The sequence below is a fragment of the Macaca mulatta genome, chromosome 8 (genome assembly GCF_049350105.2).
Source record: "Macaca mulatta isolate MMU2019108-1 chromosome 8, T2T-MMU8v2.0, whole genome shotgun sequence".
Lineage (NCBI taxonomy): Eukaryota > Metazoa > Chordata > Mammalia > Primates > Cercopithecidae > Macaca > Macaca mulatta.
Genome location: NC_133413.1, coordinates 143,492,976 through 143,514,731, shown reverse-complemented (window position 1 = coordinate 143,514,731; position 21,756 = coordinate 143,492,976). Strand labels below are relative to the sequence as shown.

Sequence of the window (21,756 nt, the reverse complement as noted above, 5' to 3'; positions counted from 1 at the left end):
ACATTCAAGGGCTACTGGAAAAGTGAATGTTACCATCCACATACTTTCCAGGTGATAGATGAAGGCTCAGAAAGAGAAAATGACATGCCTGAGACACGGGACAGCCAGGGTTCAAACCCGAGTCTCCCAGGCCCCCAATCTTCTGCTCTGTGTAGTCAACCTGTGCAGAGAGGACTGAGGACCATTTAAAAGTAATCGCGATGGAAGTTGTTAGGAAAAGGATCACAAAACAAAAAATGCCAGGCAGAGAGAAGTTGTCATTACAATGACAATAGAAATAATCTCTCACATAAACCCAAAATTGGTAGTTTACAAATGGCATTCACCCTTATTATCTCACCCACCCTGTGAATAGGTTTTATTACTCCTTTCAACGGTGGAGGAAACTTGGGCTCAAAGAGGCCATTTTCTTGCCAAGTCCCCGTAACTGTTCAGTGGTGACGCCAGGACTGAAGCCTCCATCTGCAGATTTCACGGTCTGCTGTCCCTTTGCGTCTTGTGTGGGTTTTCTCATGGCCTCATTGCTGGTCTTACTGAAGCTGTCTTGTTTCTCAATCACCACACTTCCTCTGCGGTGGCCACAGAGAAGCCAGGAGGCCCAGGGTTAACAGGGGCCCCCCTCCTCTTTCTTCCTCCAGTGATGTCTGGCCGATTTTCTCCCCATTGGGGCTTAGTCCTTCTCCTCACTGTGGAATGAAAGGTTCAACAGCCTGTTGCTCAGGAGGCCCTTCTGGAAAACTGGCTGTATTTAGTTCTCTATTGCTGCCTTAAGAAATTACCACAGACTCAGTGGCTTAAAACAACACATATTACTATCTGACACCATCTGGAGTTCAGAAATCCAGGATGGGTCTTAGTGGACTGAATTCAAAGGGTGCATGGGCTGCGTTCCTTCTGAAAGTTCTGGGGAGAATACTTCTCTTGACCATTCAGGTTTGTGGCAGGATTCAGTTCCTTGAGGTAGAGGACCCAGGCCCCCGTTTTCCTGCTGGCTACAAACTGAGGGCCATCCCCAGTCACTGGAGGCTGTCCATCAGAACCGCCCTTCTCCATCCTCAAAGCGGCTGAGTCCTTCTTATGCTGCATTTCTTTGGAACACTCCCCTGCTTAGAGCACTCGTGTGATTAAATCGAGCTTACCAGGATAAGCTCCCATCTCAAAGTCTTGAACCTTAATCACACCTGCAAAGCTCCTTTGCCATGGAAGGTAACATATTCACAGGTTTCAGGGTTTAGGACTTGGACATTTTGACAGGGCATAACTGCTACCACAATAGCCTGATCTACTGTTTCCTCCAGAGGAAGCTGCATTCCAAGTGTTCTAGTGAACAGAAATAAACTTTCAAGGCCAGAGTGCTCTGTTGAAACCCCAGCTCAGTCCCTGACTAGTGTGCAATCTTGGACAAGCTGTCTAATGTCACTGGGTCTCAGTGTCCTCCTCTGTAAAATGGTGACACAATTATGCTTATCCTGAATGAGGTTTAGCAATAAAATATTTTTAATCTCTCTGACCCGGTTTCTGGCTCATATACTCATTTCCTTTTTGATTAACTGAGAGAGACATCTGAAAGCTTAAGAGTGGGAGTCTTTAACTTGTGGGAGCCTGGGGAGGTCCCATTATAGGGTTTTGGAGATCCACAAGTTCCCTAAAATTACACATAAAATGCCGTGAAGTGTATGTATTTCTCATCTTTCTTGAGAAATGTTTCATATCCTCCATCACATTCTCAAGAAAGTCATGTGCTGATAAATATTTAATAATCAGCTGGGCGTGATGGCTTTATGGCTATAATCCCAGGACTTTGGGAGGCCAAGGCAGGTGGATTGCTTGAGCTCAGGAGTTCAAGACCAGCCTGGGCAACATGACAACATCCCATCTTTACAAAAAATACAAAAATTAGCTGGACGTGGTGCCGTGTGCCTATAGTCCCAGCTGCTTGGGGGTCTGAGGCAGGAGGATCACTTGAGCCCAGGAGGTCGAGGCTGCAGTGAGCCACAATTGATTGATCGTACCACTGCACTCCAGCCTGGGTGACAAAGTGATACTCTGTTTCAAAAAAAGAAAAACGTTTAATAATCGACTCTCTGGGGGAAAGGAAATCTTATGTGTGATATTCGCCAATTTTTACAGTGTAAATACTCCCACCTTAGCCAATTTCAAAATGATGTCATTGAGCACGACGCTGGGAAGCAATGTGTACCACTGACTCTCATGAGCTTGCATGAGCCGGCTCCAGGCCACCACTGTCTGCGACCTTAGAAAGGCCACAGAGCACTGCTTTGGGGGGAAGGTCTGGCATTCCAGCCCATCCCATCTGTTTAATTTGAGAGCCTGTTGTGTATGAGGATTTCTGCTTTGTTTTTCCTTAGCAGAGCTGATCTTTATCAGGATGCAGGAGTTATTTTGAGCAGTTTAAGGGACATCTGGAGGAGGCACAAACAGTGGAGCCTCTGAAGAGGGAATCTGGGATCCGAGGACCAAGTCCTCGGCGAATCTGGGCACTGGTTGGGGATTCTGGGACCCTCTGGAGGAAGAAAAGGGGATTTGGATTCAGCAGCAGCAGCAGAGGAAGACCCGGAAGAACATGCCAGGGTCTAACAAGGTAAAAGGAGAGACTCAACTGAGTGTCCCTCGTGCTCGCAGCTTAGGGGTAGGCAGTTCATGTGTGCTGATGTGGCTTCTTTGCTCTGTGCTGTGTCTGATCACTGATAAATCATAGGCCCAAACCCGTGGCAGCTGTGTCAGTATATGGTCAGCCTGGAAGCATTGAGCTGTCACTTGTCTTCTGCTGTTTTTGGTAATCACATTGCAGTGGAACTTGCCCCTCATCTGACAGCTGCTCATCCTATGCCCAGGCCAGATCTGAATCTTCTCCTTGTCACCTCCGAGAAGCAGATTTTGGGCCTGGGAAAGCTACCTGCCCAAGCTGGGCAAGCTCTGTTCAAGTCCCACTTCCACTACTGAATCTCTGAGCCTTGGTTTTCCTATCAGTAAAATGGGTCAATCATCTCCATTCAGCCACCCACATGGTATTACTGGATGCTCATAGATCCAGTGGGTGTAATTTCCTTTAAAAACTGTAAGCTGCCATCCAAGGAAGAGTTAAGGTGGCTGAAGTTGATAAAGTTACATTTAACCAGACTGTGGAAAGAATTGACCAGTCACAGAGCTCGGCGGATGACTGTGTGTGTGTGTGTGTGTGTGTGTGTGTGTGTGTGTGTATGCATGCTTTTGTGTTTCAGTTTCAGGATTTGAATGCCATCCAGTGAGGACGGTGGCAAATTAGAAAAGGGGTGTCAGGACTAAGACCCTACTTGGCCCGCAGTTGCCAAACGCCTACTGTGCAGTGTCCTCTGGATGGATGCTGAGGCTCAAAAGGTGGACATTCTGTTGAGGAGCTCACATTCTAACAGGGAAGTGCGATCAACCACTGCTTTTCAAAACTAAAATGTTGTATGTTGTACAATAGAAAGGTAGGTATCTGTCAAGTGATAGAATTACTTACCAAGTACCATAAGAAGAGAGAGAAATGAAATATCATTTATTCCAGGCAAGAAAATGCAGAAGAGTTTACGGAAAGTGAGAGAGAGGAAGCTGCGGTGGACTTGTGCTTGGACAGATGAGTAGGGTTAGTGAATGGACAAGGTGAGGAAGGGCATGTGGGTAGCAACTCAGCACTTGTGCTGTCATAGAGCAGGATCTGCACTCTGTATGGAGCAAGGAATGACAAGGGGTGTGGCTGAGCACAAGGTGAGCCAGGGCAGGTGGGGGCTGGTGCAGGTGGCAGAAAACAGTCCTCAAGGCGCTGGCCTCACAGGTCCTGCTGAGAAGTGCAATTGGAACTTTTTCTAGTCCAGAAAAATCCAAAGTCTGAAAACCACTAAACTGCATGCTTGCTAAGGTCCACTGGGCTCTCATTCTTTGAAAGCTGTGACAGCCTAGACCAGAAGAATTGATGGTCATGTTTTAAAGGGGCTGGGAACCCTGGAGGTTTCTTAGCAAATGAGTTGTAAGTTGCATTTCTTTTGGAAGGATTACTAGAGGTGTGTGGGAAGAAAAACTAGAACTGAGAAATCCTAGGGTCACTGCAACTGTCCAGAAAAGACAGAACCTTTTCACATAACGTCCCCAAGCTTACCTGTCTGCCATACTGCTCATCATTAATCCTGCTGGTGCTGCTGAGGACCTGCAGGGAGGCTAAGCCTGCATCCTAGCGAGCCAAAAGCCTCATTTCAGAGATGATCCATGGTGCAAGTTCCTGACTTGAGCTCAGCTTCCAGGATCAGGAGCCACAGTCCATGAAGGTTTGGGTTTATCAGGAAACAGAATGATGGAGGTACATCCATCCAAAGAGATGCACCTGGCAGTGGATTCAGCTGGGGAGGTGGGCTGAGCCTGGGTTCCCCTTATGATGAGGTGAGGGTGTGAGGAAGGATCTCCCTTGACAGAAATAAGACACTGTTTTGCATGGCAGAAGCCGTTCTGCTGATAATGGTGTGAAGAGGCTTGTGCTGGAGATGGCACAGCATGGATGGGCATTACTGCCCATCTGAATGGACTGATTTGAGAGCCTGTGCTTGCAGGGATTTCAGTCCCTCCTGTTCTGTCTGCCTGCAGGAAGTCTGTTGACGTCATCCCCATAAAATATACTCCCTTTCTTATCCCCAGCCAGCATCTCTCGATAGCTTCCTCCAAAGGAAATTAGGGAACAGGGAGGAATGAAAGTCCCTTTGCTTCCCAGGAATTTTTTTTTTTTTTGAGAAGCTGACGAAGTGTTAAGTAACTTATGACTAGACGCTTATAAGTGTGCCTCTTTGGGCAAATCTAATATGCAAAAGTTCAGATTCTGCATGTGAATTAATCAGGAAGTAATTCTTTGCTATACAAATGGCTTGTGTTTTACAAGAGAATTTGCTATGCAATCCCTTAAAAATAAGCTCCCTAAGGCACACTAAATAGTGTAGTCCCACCCCAGGCCCCAAAGGAGATATTTGCAGTAGTCCCCTAACTTCCTAAAGCTCAGCAGAGCGGTATGATATATTGTTTCACAGTAGAGTCAAAGCTTTCAACTAACTTGCTAGATTAACCTGAACATTTTATTCCCTCCATAAAGTATGATAACTGTTGCCCAGAAAAAAATGAACTTTCCAGGCCCCAAACATGCATTCTCACTAACTGTGTTGTGTGCTTACCAAGACCCAACTGTTTAAGTCATTGTATTTGTCATTGTGATTTTATATTTAATTGAATTTATTGAATACCATGCAGATACTCCACTTTCATGGATCCCAGACTGGAAATAATAGATCATGCACTACGTTTATGGTTTTGCAAGAAGTCCAAAGGCAGAACTCCAAACAGCATTTTCCAGCTTAACCCTCTGATCCTGCACCAAAAGAATGGCCAGGGGATGCAGATTTATGTGTTTAAAGTTAAAATAAAATATTTAAGGCATCATACCTATCTTATGCATTTTTCACAAGTTCTCCTTTTAATCGACTTTTCTGACTAACTGACCATCACATTAGATAACAGGGTTGATACTGTACATTCTATTATTTTTAAAAAAGATAATTGATGTTTCAGTGAGCCATTCTGGATATGAATGAAAAGACCATTGTGCATTATATATGCTTTTTTAAAAATCTGCAATGCCTTCTCATCACACTCAGATAAAATACTATCTCTCTGCTAGCCACAGCTTACAAACTCCTATGTGAACTACAAGACCCATTTTTTTTCCCTCTGCACCTTCAACCACTCTTCTCTTCTTCAACAGGCTCCAATTCAAGTGCCACAATTTAAGTGTCCTAGCACACACTCAGCCTCATGATGAATTTCCATGGAAACTATGAACTCCACAGCTGGCCCGGCCCCCAGGCATCTTAAGATGAGAGGCTTCCACATCCTCTCTGAAGTGGCTACAGCTCCTCATGCAATGTCTGGTACCAGAAACCACTTCAGTTGTGGTTGCTTTCTTCCAAGGACCTGTTGATCTCCAATTTGGATTCTTCCAGCATAATACACGAAGTAGCATTAGTAATGCTCCAGTTCCCTGGCCGCCTTCTTTATCCTCAAATATGCCAAGCCCTTTCCCACCTTAGGGCCTTGGCCTTTGATGATCTTTCTTTTGGAATTTCTCACTTCTACATGAGGATCACACACCTTCTTATTTGTCGGTTCTCAGCTCAAATGTCACCTTTACACAAGGTTCTTTTCTTATTACTGACCACGGCACCCTAGTGGATCTCCTTCCTAGTGTTGTTGTCTGAACATATGCTGCATATTGATGTGTGTATTGTCTATTCTTTACACACTATTCCTAGATACCCATCAGCACCTCCCGCAACTACAGTCTTTGTCCCAAGAGGCAGCTCTTCTCTGCCTTGCAGCTTTCTCATTTCTAGGACCTGGAAGGGGATCTGCAGCATAGACGGCGTTAGGTAAATCTCTGTCAAATCAATGTTGAAGAAGATATATAGTGCAAACCCTATTATGTCAAGGAGTTGGAGTGATCGGTTTCAGAAAATGATTTATTTTCATCTACACTGGGAATAATCCCACAGGATGTAGCCAGGCTGATGGATTCAGTTCAGTAATCTATCCACTTCACATTTTCTTTGGTTTGTGAATTCCAACAAACTCACCAAGACAGTCAACTAAAAAGATAATATTTTGAATCTGGAATGTTAAAAGCCTCTGGAATGCACAGTAGTGTCTAGAATGCAAGTGTAGTGGTGTACAAAATGCCTTGAGTCTAGAATTTACAGCTTTGTTTTCCAGGGTTGGGACAACTTATCAAGGAGGAACATTATTGCCTCTTTAGTCATTTTGAATGTTTTGTTTTTCTCTCTCAGAGACTTAGTTTTCCTAAAAGGAAAATAACCCTAGCTCCCTAACATTGAACATCTGCAATGAGCCAGATGTTTAATGTACATGATCTTGAATATTCATACTATGAAGTACATATAGCTCTACCTATTTTATAGGTGAGGAAATTGAGGTAAAGGGATTTGTTTAAATGCAAACAGCTAATCCCAGCACTTTGGGAGGCCGAGACGGGTGGATCACGAGGTCAGGAGATCGAGACCATCCTGGCTAACACGGTGAAACCCCGTCTCTACTAAAAAATACAAAAAACTAGCCGGGCGAGGTGGCGGGCGCCTGTAGTCCCAGCTACTCGGGAGGCTGAGGCAGGAGAATGGCAGGAACCCGGGAGGCGGAGCTTGCAGTGAGCCGAGATCTGGTCACTGCGCTCCAGCCTGGGCGACAGAGCAAGACTCCATCTCAAAAAAAAAAAAAAAAAAATGCAAACAGCTAATAAATGGTAGATATGGGATTAGAACTCTAGTTGATTTACTCTCAAAGATGTGCTGTTTCACTAGATTGGGTTGCCTCTGCCAAAATGAAAGACCAGTCTAACATTCTCTTTTTTTTTTTTTTTTTTTTTTTGAGACGGAGTCTCGCTCTGTCGCCCAGGCTGGAGCGCAGTGGCCAGATCTCAGCTCACTGCAAGCTCCGCCTCCCGGGTTCCCGCCATTCTCCTGCCTCAGCCTCCCGAGTAGCTGGGACCACAGGCGCCGCCACCTCGCCCGGCTAATTTTTTGTGTTTTTAGTAGAGACGGGGTTTCGCCGTGTTAGCCAGGATGGTCTCGATCTCCTGACCTTGTGATCCGCCCATCTCGGCCTCCCAAAGTGCTGGGATTACAGGCTTGAGCCACCACGCCCGGCCAGTCTAACATTCTCTATGAAGCATGAGTAGATGTTTAATCCCAAGAGCCATACTCTTCCGTTCAAAGAAAAGTCAAACGTGATCTTATTGAAACATCTTCCACACCACCGGGATGTAGGAATGACATCCCAGCACCCTGGAGGCCAAGGCCTTCAGAAGAAAGACCCAGCACACAATTCAGGTGCCATAGCACACACTCAGCCTTATGATGAATTTCCATGGAAACCATGAACTCCACAGTTGGCCCAGCCCCCAGGCATCTTAAGATGAGAGGCTTCCATATCCTCTCTGAAGTGGCTACAGTTCCTCATGCAATATCTGGTACCAGAAACCACTTCAGTTGTGGCTGCTTTCTTCCAAGGACCTGTTGATCTCCAATTTGGATTCTTCCAGCATAATACATGAAGCAGCATTAGTAATGCTTACCTAATCAGTGTTCACTCTCTGCCAGGCAGTTAGGCCCATAGGCGAGGCTGTTTGTGTGCCTTGTCTTCCTTAGTCCTGACACACTTCATAGTAAGCATAAGTACTATTACTAGCTCCACTGCATAGATGAGGAAACGAACACTTAAAGAGGCACACAGAAAGTGGCAGGGCCCTTGAAAGACAGGAAACAGCAGAGAACAAACCAGTGCTCTTTTCTACACTTGCTGGGGCCCAGAGCACAGACCAGGGCTGGGAGTGCAGTCCCCAAACCTGGCCACAGGGTCTGAGTCCGTTGCTCATGAGCAGCAGAGGACACAGATGGGGCTCTTTCTGGGAATGATACCTGGACCTTTAAAGGCCAGCGTGTCCTTTGAAAGGGGCTGTTTAGAGAGGAGGACATCACCGGTGAGTCAAAGAGATGGAAATACCAGAGATGGGCAGGGAGGGAAGGGTCCCAGCAGAATAAGCAGGTGGCACCTTGAGAGGTACCTGGGCAAGTGACAGGAGGCATTAGAGAGAACGCAGGAGGCATCAGAGAGAATGCCCAGGCCCTCAGACCTGGGAGAGACAGCAGGCCAGAGCCCCTCTGCATGTGAACCTGGAGGCCTGCCGGCCTCTAGGTCAGCTTTGTTACAAAGAATCACTGAAGCCACCCCTGTTTCTCTGGCACACTCCATCTGCTTGAGGGGGTTCCATGGGGCCAGGGACAGCATCTTGGCCAGGGCCATCCTGCATTGATTCGCGGGCAGTGTGTGGGAAAGGGGCTGCTGTTTCCTTTCAGGTACCGTTAGTAATAACTTCAGTTCTAATAGATTCCAGCAGTAGTTCTCGACCAGCAAGGATTGTGTCCCCAGGGAACATCTGACAATGTCTGGAGGCATTTGTGGTTGGCACAGCTTAGAGGGACTGGGGCTGCTGGTATCAGGTGGGTAGAAGCCAGGGGTGCTTCTAAACATCCTTCAATGCACAGCACAGCCTCCCACAACAAAGGGTTATCTGGCCTCAAATATCAACAGTGCCCAAGTTGAGAAGCCCTGGATTACAGGCCTCACTGGCAACCCCACTTCCTCAAACAGAGGGCTCCAGGGACACACCATGGGAGAAACTGGCTCAAAGCTTCGCCAGTGAGCAGAGATGAACAGGAGAAAGCTGGTGAGTTTTTTCTCTCATCAGCAACCTTGGAAATCAAAACCGCCAGGTATTGTACACACAGACACACATACATGCATACACTCACATGCAGACACATTCAGACACACAATCCAGATGCCAGCTCTGGGCTAAACACCATGCAGGCAGTGTTCCCAAATTCTCCCATAGCCCTGTGGAACAGGACCTGTTACTCTCTCCAGATATAGGTGAGGCTACATGGAAGCTCAGAGAGGTTAAGTGACTTGCCCAAGGCCACACAGCTGGTATGTGGACTTGGCCATTGTAGGCACTCAATAAGATTTAGGATAAAGTGGGAGCAATTGAAAGAATGCTGGAGAGAGGGCAGGGAACAGGACATGGGTCCAGACTGCCACTCACTGGCTCAGGGACGGGGAAATAATCTGCTCACATCCCTGGGCTTTTGTTTCTTTACAAGTAAAATAAAGGAGCTAGACGGTCTCATCTTCTATATTCTTTGATTCTTTGAATCTGAATCTGAATCTGAAACTGGAACCTTCTCCTCACACTAGAGATTTTGATTTCCCTGTCTCCTCTCCATCTGTTATACCTATTCTTTTCCCATAGAAGTTTGCCCTCAATTTCAGGAATGAAAATCTCATCTATAATCCAGGTGCACAGTAAGAAAATCACACTATTCTGTGATCAGTTTACAATAGTCTATAAGAAAGCAATAATTCATTGTATTTTTTTCACTAGCTGTTGCCAGGAAAGCTAATATATGCTGACAGAAATGGAGGTATGAGACAGATGGCTGAAAATGTAACACACGTATATTTTAAGTATGTAGATTTGAGCCAGAAATAAAATGAGAGATGTGACAGCGCCAGGGCAGAGAGAGCGAGAGAGAGCGAGAGAGAGAGAGAGATGTCTTTTTGGGACAATAAGATAAACTTGCCAAAAATCAAATCAGTTAGTTTCTGTGAGTCATTCATTGATGCAATTATCTACTACATAGATGGCACCATATGTGATGGTGATGGAGAGAGGAGACATCTACACAGGGGGTTGTCAAGAATGCATTCTGATGGCCAAGAAGAACAGAATATTCTTAGCACTATTTGCCTGTCTCTGTTTTACGTAAAATTAACGATTGTCACAACCTTTGAGATGGGTCCTATTATTATACCCATTTGCCACATGAAGAAATTGAGTCACCAAAGAGGTTACATGACTTGCCTTAGGTCACTGAGCTGATAAGACTCAAGGATATGTTTTTTACCAAAATAGTAGATGCCAGCATCTCTGCTTTTGACCAGGGCATTATTCTGCCTCCACAAGAATAGGAATACTGCTACTATAAAATGTTTCAGTGGATCTGCGTGTCTCTTTCCTCCAAAAGTGATAGAACTGAGAACTAAACGATGCCTTTGGGTGACTGGATCCAGTAGTTTTTCATACTTTCTAAATTGAATAACTTTGAAATGTTACTCAAAGCTCAGTCTGTGACATAAGGAGAAAGGGGCTGGGAGGCTCAGACCTGCCCCCTCCTCACAGAGGCTCAGGATCCAGGCTCCCTAGAACCCAGTGAAGAATCAGTGCTTTAGACCTCTCCGGCCTCCCTACTCCCACTTCACAAGTGGCAAAACTGAGCCCCATGGAGCCTAAAAACTAAAGTAGAAAGGACTCATTCCTGACCATCTATCCTTCAGTATGATTTCCTGAGAACCTGCTAAGTCCTCATCTGTGCCAGGAGGGTCACTGGGCTCTGAGGTGTGGAGAGCCATGAAGCCATGGGAGGCAGTTATGAGGGTCTCTGCATGAACATGGCTTGGTTTCATGGGAGGTTCCCGGGGTCAGCGCAGTGGAGCCCTGTCTCTAGGGACATGAGGACATAACTCAGTAACAGAGAAACCCACACTGGCCATGGGAGACTGAGGTTGTGATTCTACTCTGTTAGGATTGCTCCTCTGAGGACCACCCCAATCCCAGGTCCAAAATAGACCACTTTGGACCATTGCCGCTCAAAAGCCTGCTTGGCAGACTCAGTTATTTTAGAGAAAGGCAATGTTATGGATTGAACTATGTCTCCCTCAAAAAGATATGTTGGGGTCTTTATCCCTAATACCCAGAATGGGACCTTATTTAGAGATAGGATCTTTACAGAGGTCATCAAGTAAAACTGAGGTCATTAGTGTTGGCCCTAACCAACATGGATGGTGGGGACCTTGGGTCCAGAGGCTGACATGCACAAAGGAAGACGATGTGAAGAAATACCAGACGAAGAACACAGACATCTATGAGCCAAGAATCGCCTTAGGCCACCAGGGGCTAAAAGAGAGGCCGGAACGCATCCTTCCCTAGTGCCTACAGAGGTGCTCCTGTTGACACCTTGAATTCATCCTTGTGGCTTCCAGAACTTGAGACAATACATTTCTATTGCTCTAAGCTGCTTTGGTGGCACTTTGTTACAGCAGCCTATGAAAGTGAGCCGGGTAGGGTCCAAGCACTATTGATTCAGACAGCAATGATATGAATGCTTTAATTTTGTTTTGCTTTTATTGTTTTCACCCTCATGTAGAAGACTCATTTCTTATTTTTTGCCACTGTAAATTCTGGGGTCTAACAGTATGTGCATATTTGTAAGGCTTTTAATGAACTTGCTGTGGGAGAGTTACACCTTTCACTGTAATCTCTGCCTTGCATGTGAGGAAGGCAGAGAATCAGACAAAAGAGTCAGATGGAGGGTAGATTCTTGAGAGCCCTGGCGAGGAGGTCACTGCCAAGGCTGATTCTAGGAACCATTTCCCATGCTGGGCCTCCCTCGCCATGGGTGGCCATAGACCACTGGATTAGGAGGGCACCTTCATCTCCACCCAAACCACATGGCTCTCGTCATCATTCCTTCTCTCCCTCAATGCCTCCTTCCCAGAATCCTGGCCTGCCACTTATTTTTCTTCTTATAACCTGGAGGCAGTTGCTTGAATCTGTAGGTCAGGCTGAAATTATAGTTCTAAGCAAAGCGACTGCGTGTTGGAGTGGAAAGAGTTCTGAGGCTCAGAGAAGCTGCGGGTGGGTTGCTGCTCTCTAACTAACCAGCTGCTTGTCCTCGAGGGAATTGTGTTGAACTCCTTGAACCTCAGACTCGGCTATGCTCTGAATATTTATGTCCCTCCAGAATTCATAGGCTGAAATGGAATCCCCAGTGTGTTCGTATTAAGAGACAGGGCCTTTGGGGAGTAACTAGGTCATGAGGGTGGAGCCTTATGGATGGAGTTAGCGCTCTCATAAAAGAGACCTTAGGGAACATGTTTGTTCCTTTTGCCATGAGAGAATGCAGAAAGAAAGCACCACCTGTGAAGCAGACAGCGAGCCCCCGACTAGACACCAAATCTTCCCATGCCTTGATCTTGGACTTCCAGTCTCCAGAACTGTGAGCAGTAAGTGTATGCTGTTTATAAATTATCCAGGCTAAGATATATTTACTATGGCAGGCTGAACAGACTAAGACATACTTCATACCTGTAAAACAGAGGTAATCATTTCAACCCTGCAGAGCTCACAAGGATTCTGGACATTTTTTTGTGGCGTGGTATAAAAACAGAAGAGTCTGTTTGGAGAAAGCAGGTAAATGATGGGTGCTCCGGGGAAATGAGAACGCCTTGGGGACTGCATGAGTTTCCTGCAGCTGCTGTAGCAAATCACCATAAACTTACTGGTAAAAAACCATCAAAACTTTTTTTCTCTCATAGTTCTGAAGGCCAGAAGCCCAACACCAGTCTGACTGAGCCAAAACCAAGGTGACAGCAGGGCCACACTCCCTCCCCATGCTCTCTCAGTTTCTGGCTGCTACTGGCATTCCTTCCCTGTGGCCACATCACTCCAGTCTCTGACTCTGTGGTCACATTGCCTCTCTCTTCTGTAGACAGCACTTCTCCCTCTGGCTCTCACCTATAAGGATGCTTATGATTGCATTCAGGGCCCTTCCAGGGTAATCCAGGATTATCTCCCCATGCCAACATCCTTAACTAAATCACATCTGCCCAGGTTCTGTTTCCTTATAAAGTAATATTCCAGGTTCCAGGGATTGGTTCCTGAGATCTTTTGGGGGCCACTATTCAGCTAAGGTATTTTACTATGGCAGCTCGAATAGACTGAGACACACTTCCTCTGTAAAATCGAGGTGACCATTTCAACTCTGCAGAATTGGGCTCTGAACTTTTTTTGTGGAGTGCTTTAAAAATGCAAGAGTCTGGGCCAGGTGCGGTGGCTCATGCCTATAATCCCAGCACTCTGAGAAGCCAAGATGGGTCAATTACTTGAGGTCAAGAATTCGAGACTAGCCTGGCCAACATGGTGAAACCCCATCTCTACTAAAAATACAAAAATTAGCCAGGAGTCATGGTGTGTGCCTGTAATCCCAGCTACTGGGAGGCCGAGGTGGGAGAATTGCTTGAATCTGGGAGGTGGAGGTTGCAGTGAGCTGAGATTGTGCCACTGCATTCCAGCCTGGGCAACAGAGGGAGACCCCATCAAAAAAAAAAAAAAAAGAGAGACTGTTTGGGGAAAGCAGGTAACTAATGAGTGCTTAGGAGAAATGAGAACGTCCTTTCTTTCCTCTAGTGGCAGTGAGGCCACTTGGAGAGTAAATATTACTGGGGAATGGGAGGAAGGTGGCCAAATCACTGGCCATGTCAATTACAGGGCAGGTAATAAAGTAGTCCCTGGTGAAAGAAGGACATGGGGAGGAGTCAATCTTCAGGTGGCCATTATTCAGCCTACTCTAGGGGCGTTGCTAATTATAAAGATAAATGATGTGTGTTTATAAGAATTCCCTTGCCTTGCTAAGTAACACAGGGTAAAGCCCTGTTATGGGTTGGATAACTTATGTTCCAGACACTGTTAATGCCAACCCTAAGAGGAAAAATTATTAGCCTTATTTTGTAGGTAAGGATATTGAAGATCAGAGAGACAAAGAAAACTACCTATGATGGCACAGCAGGTAGGTGGTATGGCTGCACCCCCACCTCTAAAGCTGCAGTCCTTTCACCCAGCTCCCTGTTGCCCATAAAACAGACCAGGGGGCAGGGCACGGTGGCTCACATCTGTAATCCCAGCACTTTGGGAGGCCTACGCGGGTGGATCACGAGGTCAGGAGATAGAGACCATCCCAGCTAACACGGTGAAACCCCGTCTCTACTAAAAACACACACACACAAAAATTAGCCAGGTGTGGTGGCGGGCACCTGTGGTCCCAGCTACTCAGGAGGCTGAGGCAAGAGAATGGCATGAACCTGGGAGGCGGAGCTTGCAGTGAGCCAAGATTGCACCACTGCACTCCAGACTGGGCGACAGAGCGAGACTTCATCTCAAAAAAAAAAAAAAAAAAAAAAAGACCATGGATGTGAGCGATGAATGTTCTTGACCCCAGATGGCAGGCTTTGCTCCCATTCGTATATAAAATAAAACAATAATCGTCTGGCATCTTTTGGAGACATGTGGTCCTGATGATCTGTTACCTGTGAATGCTTACGGGAGGCTGAGCACAAGGACATCACTACTTTCCTGCCCCTAGAGGAGTAGATCGTCTTGCCAAAGGCACCTCACTGTGATCTGATGTGGTTTAATGCACGAAGTCACTGCCTCAGTGGGAAGGGTTCTGGGGTTTCCCCACATGGATGAATGGCTCAGGACTGTAAGCTCATGGGGCAGTAGAACAGATAGCCCCATAGACCTCCCTTCAAACTGCCGGTCATCCAAGTCCCCAGCTACCCTCTTTGCATTGTTCTTTCACTCCGAAGCCGAGATCACGTGCGTCCCTGTCACTTAGTCTCTCGGCTTCCTTTGTTCCGCTACTGGAGTTACGAAACCCAAATCTTTCTTTACTTCTTCTTTTTAAAATCTTTTCCTTGGCTTCTGGGAAACTCAAGGCTAAATTCTAAGCTCATTGCTTGGCCCTTCCTTTATGGTTGGTTTTCTTTCGCTTGTACCTTATTTCTCTTTCTCATTTTGATGACTTCATTGCACCTGATATTTTATTCTAAGGGAGCTGGAACCTATTCTGGAAGTAAGAATGATATATAAATCAAGCACGAATACAACTTTCCTTTGGTTGAGGAAAAAAAGCCTTTTTATACTTTGGAAAGCCATTTGTCTTAAGCTAGTGCTCAGTTTCTAGAGGAATAAATACATAGAGTAAATGAAAAAGCCTTCCCTCCAGTCAAATTAATCAATTAACAACTAACATTGCAATTCCAAACTGTGTCGTCATCATTTGCAAAGCCTTTCACATCACTTGTTTTAACTTTCCCCACCAACAAGACAGTGAGATGAAGTGGCTACTACAATTATTTCTATTTCTCAGATGAGGAAACTGAGGCTTAGAGAGGTTAGGTGGTGTGTCCCATGTCATTGAACTGGGACTTGTCTTTCAGTTTTACCTTCCTTTCTCTGCTTCCCTGCAGCATCTTACCTGCCACGGCCGTAGCTTTCGGGAGCATGGTACATGAAGACATTTCCTCGTGCCCTCTTTGCCCAGGCACTGGCCATGTCGATTATAGGGCAGATGATAAAGTAGTCCCTGGTGAAAGGAGAACATGGGGGGAGTCTGGTTAAACATGGCTCTGTGGGCAATGGTGCCTGGAAAGGGCTTCTCCCAGCAAGGTGTCCCCTTGGCCCCCAAAACCCCCCTGCGCAGGCCTACAAGAACACCTTCTTCCCATTCGCCAGCAGTGCTCTCCAAGTGGCTCCACTGCCACACTGATGGGAGAGCCAGGGTGTGGTAGGTACACAGTGTCCTCTGGTAGGTCATGGGCTCAAAAACTGGTGCCCATGCTGATGTATTTTAGGCGTCAAAAATCCCATGAAATAAACGTCTTCCTAGGACATCAATTTCACTTAAAGATGAGGAAGCAAAACATTTTATAGTAACATAAGTGCAATATACAGTGGAGTTAAATGCAATATACTGTGGAATGGAACATAAAATCATTGTGCATTTTAAAAGAAGTCAGAGCCCCCAAAGATAGCTCAGGCACGTGGTACCCTTAGCTCAGCCCAGTGGCTCTCAGCAGGTGGGATTTTGCCACCTCCATCTCTACCTCCCCTAGAGAACCCTTTGGCAATGCCTGGAGACATTCCTGGTTGTCACACTGGGAATGGAAAGGGTTGTACTGGCATCTAGTGTGTGGGGGTCAGGATGCTGCTGAACATCCCGCAGTGGAAAGGGGAACCCCACAAGAAAGAAAGATCCAGTCCAAAATGTCCAGATAAGGAGGCTCAGAAACCTCCCTAAGTTATGTACTTGCTTCACCTTTGAAGGTAGCACAAATCAATTTCAGAAGCAGCGGCTTACAAGAGTGGGGCCCTGCGTGTGCTGACACAGCCTGTGTGTTTAGAGAGGCGGCTCCCACCAGGCAAGAGTCAGACAGACCTCAGTGACCCTGGGCCACCAGGTTTTCAATTCCATCTCCTTTATGGAGTAAAGGTGAGATACTCAGTAGTTCTTTTATCTCCTTGAATCTCTGTCATCCCAGCTAAGAAGTGGGGCCAAGGGTCCCTACCTGGAAGAGGTTTTGTAATGACCAAGTTTAATAACACCCATGGGAGTCCCTCAGCAAAAGGGGTGCCCGTCTTCCTTTCCTGGTCATTGGGATAAAAACCTTTGGTGCGTCTGCTGGGTGCTAGAGTCTTCCCAGGTGAGGCTCTGTAGTTGGGTGGGGCACTGTGGGCATCTTGGGGGCAGATGAAGCCAACTGAGATTCCTCCCGTGCACCTTGAGGCATTGTAAGCAGGACAGGGACAGGATCAAACCTATGGGGAGCATCATGCGCTGGCAGGCCTGGGGCGGGACACTGCCCAGTAAACCACCAAGGAGACAGGGCCAGGGCCTGAGTCTGTGCCAGAGAGAAGGAGGACCCGAGCTAAGGTTGAGCTGGAGTTCGTCTTCCAAGTGGGGCTTCCCTTGGTGATGCTGCCTTCTCTCAGTCTCAGCTCTCACCCCAGCACGCAGGTTGTCCTTAAGGTCAGATAAGGCAAAATTAAGGCAAGAACCTAGCTCTGAGCTCTCTCTGCAATGCGATCTAGCCCAGTCCTGACTTGATTATAAGCCTCTCAGGGTCAGGGACTGGACATCTGTGAGTTCTTATGGTCCAGCCCAGGGCAAGGCCTCCCAGAATAGCTGCTAGCTATTTCATCTAAAGTGGAGATCTCCACTAGAGGGAAAATTAAAGCCTTTTAGTCCCCAAGATGCAAGTGGGTGGCACAGTTTTATTCTGAGCCAGTGACCCTCCAATTAGAAACCTCAGGCTCCTGAGTGGAGAGACCAAGCAGGGCAGTAGGTCTCCAACACCTTCCAGCCCATCCCTTCCCAACAGGCTCCAGTTCAGCAAAGGATGCTGAGCCTTGACACTGGCTCTGTCCCCAGGCACAACAAGCAAATGGTCAGTGTGGGCCTCCCGGAAGGAGAGAGAAAAGGAGGCACAGAATGCTGAAAGCACTTGCATCCCACCCATTCTTCCCAATGGGAGCAGGGAGCCCTCGGGAAACCAAGACTCATCGCCTGTGAGGGGACTCAAAGGTGACTTGAGAGCTGGAGTCCCCACTGTGGTCTCATCCTAGGGGGCTCAGAAGGAAGAAAGGACTGGAGCCCTGGTTATTTCCTTATTTCTATTCAAACATCATTTCTTGTGCATCTGCCGTGCATTTCTGTAAAAGTTCTCAGCCTCAGTGAGCTAATGCAGTACTAGGAGAGGGAGGCGGTCTGTCCTGACAACCCCCGGGGCAGGGGGCATGCTGCAAGAGAGGGACCCTGAGGACAGGAGGGCCTGGGGGCCGCGGTCTTTAGCCATCTCGGGGTGGGGGTTTGGGCAGCCATCCCCAAGTAAGAGAAGCTTGAGCGTAAATGGGGAAAAGGCATGTAAGCAGTGGATACAAGAAACAGCGGGCCCCAGAGAGAGGGAGCAGGGCTGTCAGAGCTTGGGCTGTTCCTGTTCGGGGAGTGGCATCAGCCACAAAACCTCCCCGCCTCCAGGCCTCTGCTTCCCTTGTGCCAGGTGAGCCTGGGCTGCAGGGTGGAATCAGCTGAGGGAGCTTTGAAAAATGCTGTCCCACTATGGGCCCTGTGTGTCACCTACCCTTTAAATGCCCCCATGTGCACTTGATGGACAGCCAAGACTGGGGGCACTGGGCTCAGTGAATGCGAGGCCAGGAGTGTGGAAGGCTGTCCTGGGCACTCACTGAGCAGCTGCATCAGGTGGAGCGTGCACCAGGCACCTCTCGCAAGTGCTTCGTCTCTGCCCTCTGACAGCTCCCTCACGGTCTAGGAAGAGCCGGAGTCACCGCTCATTTCTCCCATTGACCTGGGGTTTCATGGCAGCAGGGTCCATCCCACATGTCCCCCAGGGCTGCCCCTCAGTAGGGAAGCTCCCCATGCTGTAGGCTGAATGAATGATGCAGAGGAAACCACAAGCACTAAGCCACATTCATGACCTGAACATCAACTAGGTCCGCTCCAAAACATAGCAGTAGGAATCTGCACCCTCTTGCAGCTTAGCTTACCGGGTGGCATTCTCCAGTGCCCGGGAGAAGGAGGCGTAGTCGTCCGTGGAGTGCTCCAGAGAGTAATACCACGTAGCAGCAGCCTCGACGCGGGCATCTGAGTCCTCACCTCCCAGGGAATTCTGCAGTGCCTGGTAAAAGGCTGTTTTGCTACTGGTCCGGCCTTGACTTTCCTCAAATTGCTAGAAAAAAGAAAAAAGATATGAAATTCCCCAGCTGGATTCTGAAAGGTCCAAGTCAGTGTCCCTCAAACTGTTGCTCTAGAACTTTCTCTCTGGGAAGCAGTGGAGCATGGCATTAAACACAAGTAGAAGCCAGACTGTCTGAGTGTGAATCTCAGCTCTGCCTCTTCTAGCTGTGTGTCCTTAAGCAAATGGCTATCTCCCTCTGTGCCTGCCTTCCCCATCTGAAAATGGGAGTGCCTACCACATAGGATTATGGCAAGTAGTTAAAATGGTACCTGGCACTTAATAAGTGCTCTGTTAATGTGAACCATTGTTGCAGTCTGAGAACAGGTCAAACACCCGAGTTTCACTTGCTTTACTGGGCTCCTTGCTCAGCCAACTCATGAGTAACTGTGGTCTGGTCATGTTAGGAGAGCTAAATTCAGTTTCATTCATGGACTCAGTCACTCGTCATATGAATGCTTCATGCACACTTTTATACAGATAGTCACACTCTTCACCAGAGCCAGCAGTGCCCCAGGCTTGGAGAAACAGCCACGGACATGCCGATCAAGCTCCCTGTCTCTTGGGGCTCACGTTCTAGTGGGCAGAGGTGGAAAATGAGCAAATAAATGTATGGTATATCAGGGAACAGGTGCTACCAAGAACTATAAGGTGGTATGAGAAGGATAGGGAATGCTGGGGCCAGGGCTATTTTATATAGGATGGCGAGGGAAGGCACGCAGCTCCCTCAGGGATGTGTGTCCAGACGGGAGCGACTTTTTCTATTTTCCTTTCCCTGTCTTTCTCTTTCCTTCCTTCGTGCTTCCCCTTTTCTCTCCCTTCCTTCACCTCCTCTTCCCCTCCCCTTCTCTCCCCTTCTCTTTCCTTCTCTCTCTATTTCTCTCTGAAATTCCCCTCTCTCTCTGTTCATTCCTTGTTTTGGTATTGCTGCTGTCGGCACTGTGGGAGTCTGGAGCCATTCACTGCCTTCCCCCAGGACCCAGTTTCCTCCTTTCTGAAGACAATGGGCAGAGGAAAGTCTGGGATGCAGCCCCAGGTGTGAGGCCCAGCCTCCTGGGCCCCAGCACAGTCTTGTGCTATGTGTTTACATATTTCGAGGACTTTATGTAAACGGTGAAATGTGCTTATCAGCACACTCTGGTGTGTTTAAATTGCTTCTCCAAACATTTACAAGCACACGGGACCTGTGATTAGAATTCCATCAGTGAGCAATCCCTCCTGGGTAAGCACAGCCCTTCCTGGGTAAGCACAGCCCCTCCTAGGTGGGCACATCACCTCCTGGGTGAGCACAGCCCCTCCTGAGTGGGCACATTCCCTCTTGGGTGAGCACATCCTCTCCTGGGTGAGCACAGCCCCTCCTGGGTGAGCACAGCCCCTCCTGGGTGGGCACAGCCCCTCCTGGTGGGAACAGTCCCTCCTGGTGGGAACAGTCCCTCCTGGTGGGAACAGCCCCTCCTGGGTGGGCACAGCCCCTCCTGGGTGAGCACAGCCCCTCCTGGGTGGGCATAGCCCCTCCTGGTGGGAACAGCCCCTCCTGGTGGGAACAGTCCCTCCTGGGTGGGAACAGTCCCTCCTGGTGGGAACAGTCCCTCCTGGGTGGGAACAGTCCCTCCTGGTGGGAACAGTCCCTCCTGGGTGGGAACAGTCCCTCCTGGTGGGAACAGTCCTTCCTGGGTGGGCATAGCCCCTCCTGGGTGGGCACAGCCCCTCCTGGGTGGGCACAGCCCCTCCTGGTGGGAACAGTCCCTCCTGGTGGGAACAGTCCCTCCTGGGTGGGAACAGTCCCTCCTGGTGGGAACAGTCCCTCCTGGGTGGGCACAGCCCCTCCTGGTGGGAACAGTCCCTCCTGGTGGGAACAGTCCCTCCTGGGTGGGAACAGTCCCTCCTGGTGGGAACAGTCCCTCCTGGGTGGGCACAGCCCCTCCTGGGTGGGCACAGCCCCTCCTGGTGGGAACAGTCCCTCCTGGTGGGAACAGTCTCTCCTGGTGGGCACAGCCCCTCCTGGGTGGGAACAGCCCCTCCTGGTGGGAACAGTCCCTCCTGGGTGGGCACAGCCCCTCCTGGGTGGGAACAGTCCCTCCTGGTGGGAACAGTCCCTCCTGGTGGGAACAGCCCCTCCTGGTGGGAACAGTCCCTCCTGGTGGGATGGCTTACACTCGGACTGGCCGAATGAGACGCCAGGCTGAACCACCCTGTGGACTGACTGATCCTTCAGGATGACCCCCGAAATAGCATTCATGAATAATGTTCACACTCCATATTATTACCATCCACAATGCATCTGAGAGTCTCCATTCTATTCTATCCTAGCCTAGTCTAGTCTATTCAAAAAATACTCACCCACAACCCATTATGTGGACTCTACAACCTGCTAATCGTTTAGGGAAAAAACTGCATTATATTCTCTGTCCTTTTCTGCCTGGAGTATCTCATTACATAAATGATATTAGTAACCCACTGGCACCCCTCCTGCTATTTCTAAATTTTGTGCTAAACATTTCACATGTATGTTGCAAGGAAGCATCAAAATAACAAGGTGAATTGGGCATGATGTTACCCCATTTTATGAACCATAATTCTGAGGCTGAGAGAACCTACCTAGCTTGTTTAAGGTCATACAGACAGGACACGTGAGGCAAGATTTAACCCCAGGTCTTACTGCTGGTAAGAGACAGGCTCGTTACCCCAGCTATAACTTAAGCAGGACCCCACATCAGAGCTGTGGACACTGGGACCTCAGTC

At 48.1% G+C, this 21,756-nt stretch overlaps 2 protein-coding genes and 1 long non-coding RNA gene across 4 annotated transcripts in view; 2 read left to right on the top strand and 1 right to left on the bottom strand.

Annotated features, from left to right (window-relative positions):
- TG (thyroglobulin) overlaps positions 1-21,756 on the bottom strand; it is a 273,223-nt gene that overhangs the window by 6,166 nt on the left and 245,301 nt on the right. The window contains exons 44-45 of the mRNA XM_028852295.2: positions 18,827-19,008; positions 15,741-15,848 (exon numbers count right to left, since the gene is read on the bottom strand). Coding sequence (XP_028708128.2) covers positions 15,741-15,848; positions 18,827-19,008 — 290 coding nt within the window. The remainder of the gene's footprint in view (positions 1-15,740; positions 15,849-18,826; positions 19,009-21,756) is intronic.
- LOC114680344 (uncharacterized) lies at positions 2,402-5,459 on the top strand. The gene is made up of 3 exons (XR_003732548.2): positions 2,402-2,602; positions 3,551-3,645; positions 5,269-5,459. It is a non-coding gene; the product is annotated as an uncharacterized LOC114680344 (long non-coding RNA).
- The window catches only part of SLA (Src like adaptor), an 83,634-nt gene continuing 74,417 nt past the window's right edge, over positions 12,540-21,756 (top strand). For both annotated transcript variants that reach the window (XM_077944056.1, XM_077944058.1), the window contains exon 1: positions 12,540-12,708. The gene's annotated coding sequence lies outside the window, so the exon portion shown is untranslated. The remainder of the gene's footprint in view (positions 12,709-21,756) is intronic.